General features: G+C 31.8%; 1 protein-coding gene across 1 annotated transcript; it reads left to right on the top strand.

Moving 5' to 3' along the window:
- Positions 1–6,204: 6,204 nt before the first annotated feature.
- Positions 6,205–7,208, top strand: LOC120084204 (glutathione S-transferase U9-like). The gene is made up of 2 exons (XM_039040098.1): positions 6,205–6,600; positions 6,713–7,208. Exons 1-2 carry the CDS (start codon positions 6,277–6,279, stop codon positions 7,094–7,096), a joined length of 708 nt encoding a protein of 235 aa, XP_038896026.1. The 5' UTR covers positions 6,205–6,276; the 3' UTR covers positions 7,097–7,208.
- The last annotated feature ends 1,301 nt before the right edge of the window (positions 7,209–8,509 follow it).

The raw sequence follows: 8,509 nt of genomic DNA, 5'->3' as shown, positions 1-8,509 counted from the left end.
AGATTATGGATTCATTGCAATAGATGTTTGGGCAACCGTCCTCATAGATCAAGTACGACACTTTAAAGTTCATTTTCAAAGGCCGAATGCACGAGAACACATTCTCAATTGCTTCTTTAATGGTTGATTCCGTATCTTGAACAATATGGTGGCACACCCTCTTCTAGCCCGAGAGGGGTTTAGTCATAGTAGGACTATGATCTATTATTCATTAGAGGAATTAGTGGTACTTGAGGAGTTAGATGTAACTATAGGGACAAAATGGTAATTTGGCCTAGCTGTACTTACGAACAATTTGTGAATGGTCATCGTACTGTTGATTGGATATATCCAATGAACATGGGAATATATCATTAGTGCGAAGAGTGCAGTTGTTAGTCTTAAGTGGAGTGCCCAATAGTTAACAGATGGTGAATAATGTAATTAAAGATTTTAATTAATTATTCACTTACCGTTGGAGCTTCAAGCTATAAGTCCATAAGGTCCCCTTGGTAGCTCAAAAGAATTTAGTTGAGAATGAATTTTTTGGTTAATTTGAATAATTCAAATTAATAGAGGGATTTAATTATGTATAATATAATTTTCATAATGTATTTGATACGTTATAGTTTAATGAGAGAAAACAAATATTTGAATGAGATTCAAATATATTTTCTATGAATGTGATTCATAGTTGTTAAATTTAATATAAATATGATTTATATTACATGCCATAAAATTGAGAAATAAACTATAGTTTATATTGTATGTGATACAATATTAAAACTATAGGTTATATGTTATATTTGATATAACATATAATTTAATATAAATAATATAATATGATAAGTTAGTTATGATATTTATTTATATTATTTTATTACTATTTGAATAGTAACTTCCCCATCTTTTCTCTCCAACCACTTTAGTGTGTGGTTATTAATTTTGTGGCAAGAGAAAAAAAAAGAAAAGTTTTTTTCTTTTTTCTCGACGATTTTTTTGCTATTGCTGTTGTATGATTGAGAGTCTTTGCAGAAAAGTTTTGTGAGTTCTTGTGAGAGAATTCTCAATCTACCTCCTCCACCCAAACTTTCCCTCTAACCAAAATAGTCAGAGCTCACCACTATTGGGTTCTCATTCAAGAATACCAAGGACTCTTTATGGTTGTGTCCGGGTTTTGGTTCGAGAATATCTTGAAGAAGGTCTTCAAGAAGTTGCTGATTTCGCTCAAGGTTTGTGACTGTTCGAGGGAGGTTTTGTGAAGAAAGGTTCTTCAAAGTTGAAATTCTTGAACCATTTTACTTGTAAAAGCATGTTGTAGTTTAATATAAATGCATATCTATTTGTATGTTTACTGTAAATTAAGCATTCGATAATTAAATTAAGTATTCCATTTCTAAATTTTACTCTGTTTTCTTTTTACTTTGAACTTGTATTGAAATCTTGAGATTGAGAAGCTTTTTATTCCTAATATAAGCATGATTTACTTCATTTCTCATCCATCCATGCTTTCATTTCTCTCCATCATGAGCAACTAATTTCTTAATGGGTTGAGAAGAATGAACTAGCATTCTTATAAGTTTTGTATAAGTTGAACTTCATCTTGTTTGATGTGTGCTTAATCTATTGCTTCAATCTATCTGACAAATCAGTTTAAGTAGAAATAGCTAACTACTCGAGAGAGTAAGTGGCTATGGAACTCATTAAGTAAGAAAAAAAATAGCTTTAGAGATAAACTTAACTCTCTTTTATCAAAATTAATTTAAGCATGCGTCTTAGAGATAGGATAAATGTGGCTTGAAATACCGAGTGGTGAGTTTGTCATTTTATAAGTTAAAGACATGAACGAATACTTATACATCACTTAAGGGAATGTTAGTGAACGTTTTCAACTCTACTTCATCAATTGATTTTCAATCCCGTTTAATGCATGCTACTTCATTTGTGTTATATTTTTGTCACCACCACCACCCTTTCCTTCACTCAATGCATCACCATCATACACTCACATTCAATGCATCATATCTCCACTACCACTTTCACCATTCACCTATATCCATTCTCACCATAACTTGTAATTAATTCATCATTATACAAACACCTATTAACGCATACATTAGGTCAACCTATGTCTTGCCCATTTTGATTTTTAAATTCAACATTTATTTTCAGTATAAAGTCCCTGTGGTCGACCTTGGTTCTCACCAATACACCTACCTTAAGTTTATACTTAGGCTTAATTTAGGAAAACTTGTAGGAAATAAAGCTTTATCAATATTCGTAGTACCTGAGTTTTTTTCTTTTTTTCTTTTTTAAAAATATATTTTAAGGAATAATACCTTTTTTATCCCTAGGTTTTGGCTTTAGTTTCTATTTGGTCCCTTGGTTTTAAAATGTTACGCATGTAACCCTTAAGTTGTGAGTTTTGTTTCAGTTCATAAGTTTCAAAATGTTACAATTTTACTCTTGAGATTTGAGTTTTGTTTCAATGTGGTCCTTAGGTTTCAAGATTTGACATTTTTAACCTCAAATTTTCATTAAATACTAATTTTTATTTATTAATTAAAAAAACTACGAAATAAAATTTTAAATTTAATTTTAAAGGTGATATGTCACACCCTCTCCTAGATTACCCTTTTAACCCGAGAAGGGATGTGAAGACAACAGTTGTCAACCCTCTTATGACAATTATTGTCCAACCTATTCCTTTGAACTTGTATGCCTTAGCACCTATTGATCTAATAGTAGTTAAAAATCTTATAGCAAATACATACATAATCTCATCTACCACTTGACTATACATGTGCTACTGTTTAGAATATTTACATCCATTTACATTACAATCATTCAGATAACAAACATTTATATTTAGAGCTTTTGACTCCAAAATTCTACCTTGAATCCCAAAACAGGTACAGACAAAATTAGAGTTTAAAACATGATAAATGGACCACCTAAACTCCAAGTTACTAGAGAATTATGATATTGACTAACTGGCATATCTACTCGGCTTCGGAACGTCGACCACTACCTGATGAGAGAAAACCTTTAAAAGAATGAGCTTAAAATTCCATGTGAGTGACTATTTAAATTAAAACAGGCTTCCATACATAAATAACATAACCATGCTTTTCATAAAATATTTACATGATCATTTCCAGGGTTGGGAAATAAAACTTGAAGAATGAAATCGTATCATAATTAAAAACCTGACATAAAACTCATTATCATTTATGCAAAACATCTCTACTCCTTTGCTTGAACATGTGGGAGAGCCCTTTTACTCAATCCCTAATAACCTAGTTGAGAGAGGACCTTTTTGCTCGATTTCATCAACGTCGATAGCATGAGTCATATGTGCACGTAGAACTAGATTGGGTCCTGACCACCTTACCATACCTTCGGTGTCAAGGATCCCTTAAATAACTGAAATATGGGTACCTTACCATACATTCAGTACCAACATTGAAGAATGGCTTATACAAGGCACAAAACATTAAAAAAACATATTACAAGTATATTAACAGAGCACTTATATGAGTTAATCATACTTTATGAATTCCATATCATGGCATAGTGCCTTGTAAACATTAAGTATAAATCATAAGCATAAACAAACTAATATTGCATGCTAAATTCTCATAAGGAATCTCATTTATTTGAAAACATGGGTCATGCGACCAACATATGAATAAAGCATGCGTTTTAGAAATCATGGTTTTAAAATAGCATGTTGAATTGGTTATGTGTTGAAAATCATACGCAAAACTAATCATTAGGAAACATTTATCAAAACTTGTCACTCATTGTCTTAAGCTACTTTTTCAAGGGTCTGTAAGCCTCTCCTATTTCCGTCCGCTGAAATAAGAAAAGTTCTTGGTCTGTATAATTAGTTCCCTTTTGAGTTTAGCACGTAAACTTGATTTCATCACATACTAGTAGTTTCATCGCACCATAACTAAGTTCATTGCATTTTAACCCATCTTATCGCACCATCTACACCTAGTCATTTTACCTATAACCTGGTTGAATGATGGCAACCCTTGCTCATGGGTGCCTAGGAAGTCACGAAGACACGCCTTTATGCCTATGCGATGAATGTGCGCTGCCTAAGGTCGCGTAAATCTTTGCAAATTGCCTATGCGCTTCATCACATACTTTGTCTGGGCAGCTTCTTGCTTATCCTTTGGATGCAACTGCCTGCTTATTCATCCATATTATTATTTCAGATTTCAATCCGGTTAAATTTCATCTAAATGTTCCTTTAATGGATTTGCTCATAGCCATCTTAACTCTTTTACCTTAGAATTTGAGCATCAACTTCCTTTTGATCGATTGGAAATCCTCAACTCTTTCTCAAACTTGCCCTACGGTTCTTCAACACCTTCTGAGCTTTAGATGACAACAATACTTTCTCTTAGGCATGGAAAAATTTTGGCAAAACAATCCCCTTCTTTTCAACTGTTATTTATATGTGAGCTTGTATGAACCATCTAACTTAATTAAATGTCACCTGGCATACTAATCCTCAATTAACATTTCTAAGGCTGCCACCTAACCCACTTACTAGTTGAGTAACTTGGACTCTCCAGCTTAACTTCATCGCATGGGCTTACATCCATGCAGGTCTCCCTTCTAGCCAACGCATACTCAAACAGCGCTACATTACCTCGGTCACCACATCACTAGCCCAGGCATATACTTGCTTGCCTTAGGTGCTCGTGCTTAGGCCTCCCATACATCAATGCCTTCACTAACCTTTACACGTGCCTTCACCGCTTTTTACCATCGTATAGCCCTTGGACCATTAACCGCATAATAACACATGCCTTCATCGCATCTAGTCCTCTGATTTCCATCTAAGTGTTAGTTCTCTTATCTCACCTGAGAGCTCAACTACTCATACTTAGAAAATTTTCTGCCCTCTTCCAACTTTGCCACACGCCTATCTTCCATTGCTTTAAGCTCTCAAGTTTTCTAAGTATTGACTGCCCTTTACGACCTGGGAGCATACCTTCCTAACACTTGGGAAAATTTCTTCTTTTCAACTTTATACACAATTATAACATACTTTACATACATTCAACTACATAAACACCATTAACTCATAATCATAGAAACTTAAACACAATTAATTAGTAAAATAGGTTTAGGGGTTTACATGATAAAAATAGTGAAACTTAATCAATTATAATTCTTTTAACGATTTTTAATCTATTAACATAAATTAACTCTAACGACGGAAATTGAGTATTTGGTGAAAAATACCGATTAAAAGTGTAAATCTTGAAACATAGAGACCAAATTGAAACAAAATTCAAATGTTAAAAGGTAAAATTGTAGTAATTTGAAACCTAAGGACAAATAAAAATTAGAGCCAAATGGTAATGACAAAAAGTTGTTATTTTTCCTTTTTTTTTTTTCTGGTTTGTACTTATCAACGTCACTGCATACATCATCTCCAAAATCCTTTCTTTAATAATAATCGAAGTATTTAATAAAGAATTCAGAAGTTTCAACGGGCCAAACTTTTAAACTATATCAATTTAATTCTATTATGTCCATAAATTTCAATTTTAAGTCTAAAATTATTGGTAAAAATATTCGTTTCAACTTCCGTAGTTTAACATTTGACCTATTTAAATCATTTGGTTTTCTTTTTTTTTTTTTTTTTCATTCTTTGAGTATGAAGAGCTTTTTAAGAAAGAATTAGTATAAAGATTAAATAGTCTTTTAAAAAAACTATAAAGATTAAAATACAAACAATGTTGGGAAGTAATGACCGTTGGAAATTTTTGGTATAATATGGGTTCGAACCGTCCAAACTCTCAAAATTCATATTCAAAACTTAAATTTCAATTTTCTCTTTAATTTGAAATTTGTTGAATTTCTTTAAATTACAAATTACAAATTTACCAATTTATTATACACAAAATTTAAATATAAAATTTAATTAAACATAAATTTAGATATTTAATGGATCAATTAATTTAAAAAAAAACAAGATGGTTAGAATCTGATTAGTAATTTAATTATTTGATAAAAAAATTAGATACTTAATTAACATGTGAACAAATCCTCCCGTTCTGGGAAATTGTCCCTTCCCTTCCTTGACTTTGGAGGAGCTGTCTTGTGGAATACGAAAGGAGAAGACCGTTGTAAAATTCCAGAGTATTCTTAAGAACACCTCCATAACGCAACATCAACCCCCTTATTTATAGCAACTCCATGGAAATGAGTGAACCCATCACAAAACCTTAAACATTCATCGCACTCAGCTAAAGAGAAGATTAAGATATGGCGGAGGAAAACAGAGTAGTGCTTTACGGAATGTGGGCTAGCCCTTTTGCCAAGAGGATCGAACTCGCCCTCAAAATCAAAGGCATCCCTTTTGAATACGTTGAAGAAGATCTCCAAAACAAAAGCCCAGAGCTTCTCAAATTCAATCCTGTTTACAAAAAAGTTCCTGTACTCGTCCACAATGGAAGACCCATTTGTGAATCATCTGTAATTTTTGAGTATATAGAGGAAGTTTGGACCAACAGTGGCCCTTCCCTTCTACCTCAAGATCCCTACAAACGAGCCCAAGTTCGATTCTGGGCTGATTTCGTTCAGAAACAGGTACATGTTTTATGCAATTGCTAATCTGAGTTTTGTAATATCACATCATATCACACAATTTTAGGAAGATTATTTGTAAATATAAGTTTGTAATTGTTTTGTGTTGGTGCAGTTGTTTGAGGGCATGTTTTTATTGATGAAGACGGAAGGGGAAGCACAAGAGAAAGGCATTAAAGAAGTGAAGGAGAAGTTGAGAGTTCTTGAAGAACAGGGGTTGAAGAGTTTGTTGGGAGAGGAAAGTAGTCCATTTGTGAATGGGGATGAACTTGGATATTTGGACATAGTGATGTTGACAGTGCTTGGAATGTACAAGACTCATGAAGAGTTTTCTGGGGTTAAAATTGTGGAAGAAGAGAAGATCCCAACTGTGTTCTCATGGTTGAATAGATTGATAGACCATCCTATTGCAAAGGAGGTAGGTCCTCCCAAAGAGAAGGTTTTGGGGTTTCTTCACTTCATTAGGCAAAAGTTATTACACTCTCAAGCTGCTGCTTAATGAATTAAATACAACTTAAATAAACCCAAGTTAAATTTTGTCTCTAATTTTAATTGTATTTGTATTTCACCCTATGGTTTTCAGTAATAAGATTTAGTATGTTTTGATTGTACTGTTGTCTTTTGTTTAATGAGCTTTTACATTTTTTTTTTTGTTAGAAATATTAAAACTGATTGATGGATGATCAACAAGATGATGAACTAGGTGGCCTACAAAAGAAAGTTCTATGAATCATTTAAACTTTTGAATAAGTTTATTTTCTTAAACTTTCTATATAAGAGTTAAAATAGGTCCATGATACTACTAGTTGATTATAAAAATGAAAAACATTCTCTTAAATGGTCTGAGTTAAAATAGAGAGATGAATATGAATATTTGAAAATTATAACCAACCAAAACCTAAACTCACTCATCTTTTCAAACCAAGAACGACTCAACCAACCAGTTTTCTTGGCCAAACAATCAACAGTATAATTACATAACCTCCAAGCATGAACAAACTTTACACAAATCCAATTTCAAGGCATACAACCTTATATCATTAAGTATATGTTTTAATTTCTCAAAACTATTAAGACTAAAATCTCAACGATAATTGACATGACATTCCTCCTTAGTTGGAGGTTTGATTCTCATTCTCGCAATTGTTGTTCCAAAAAATTGAAACTAAACCTAAATTAGAGGAATTAAACAGATTTTCTTTTCTTCTCTTTTTTTATTATTGAGACAAAAATTAAAATATATAAAATATTTAAAATTAAGAGTAATTACAATTGGTGACATTTTTAGGATAATAGTTCAAGTGTATATAACACATATAACAAAGCCTATCAGCGATAGACTTTTACCAATAATATAGTCTACCAGTTGGTTTATTGTTGATAGACTATCTAAATTTTGTCATGCTTGTAATTTTTTTACATTATGTTATATTTATTAATTTTATAAGCCCAATTGCTATATTTGTAACGGTTCCTAAAGTTAATAATAAGATATCCAGTAAATTTTTTTTAAAAAAAGTTCAGTTTCCATTTCAGAGGAAAAAGAATATTAAATAAATTTCAAATACTTTAGGAGATATTCAAAATTTCAAATTTCATAGTTGGACTCAAAAGAATAAGAAGAAAAAAAAAACTTTTCATTTTAATTTGAATCAATTCCCAACTTGGAATAATGTTGGCCAGAATTGAGAATGAACATAAGAGAACTTTACTACCTTAGAACTTGAACATAGGACTTCTTCAATCCATGTATATTAATATTATCTTAAATTATCGATTGATAAAAAAAGTTAAGCATAAAAATAAATTTAATCTTATATAATCTAACAGATAGCCGTGATTTAAGTAGTGGATTAAAATGAGATATTTTAATTAAGATGGGAAGAAAACCTCCATTTCTAGCGAAATGGCT

The sequence above is a fragment of the Benincasa hispida genome, chromosome 8, assembly GCF_009727055.1.
Source record: "Benincasa hispida cultivar B227 chromosome 8, ASM972705v1, whole genome shotgun sequence".
In the NCBI taxonomy this organism is placed as follows: domain Eukaryota; kingdom Viridiplantae; phylum Streptophyta; class Magnoliopsida; order Cucurbitales; family Cucurbitaceae; genus Benincasa; species Benincasa hispida.
Note: the sequence above shows the minus strand (reverse complement) of the source record. Positions and strands in the feature narration are given on the sequence as shown.

Bases quoted from the DNA above. Each gene is read 5' to 3' on its own strand.
- LOC120084204 (XM_039040098.1), top strand. From the start codon at position 6,277: ATGGCGGAGGAAAACAGAGTAGTGCTTTACGGAATGTGGGCTAGCCCT. The intron at 6,601-6,712 runs GTACATGTTTTA...GTGTTGGTGCAG, and splicing joins CTGATTTCGTTCAGAAACAG to TTGTTTGAGGGCATGTTTTT.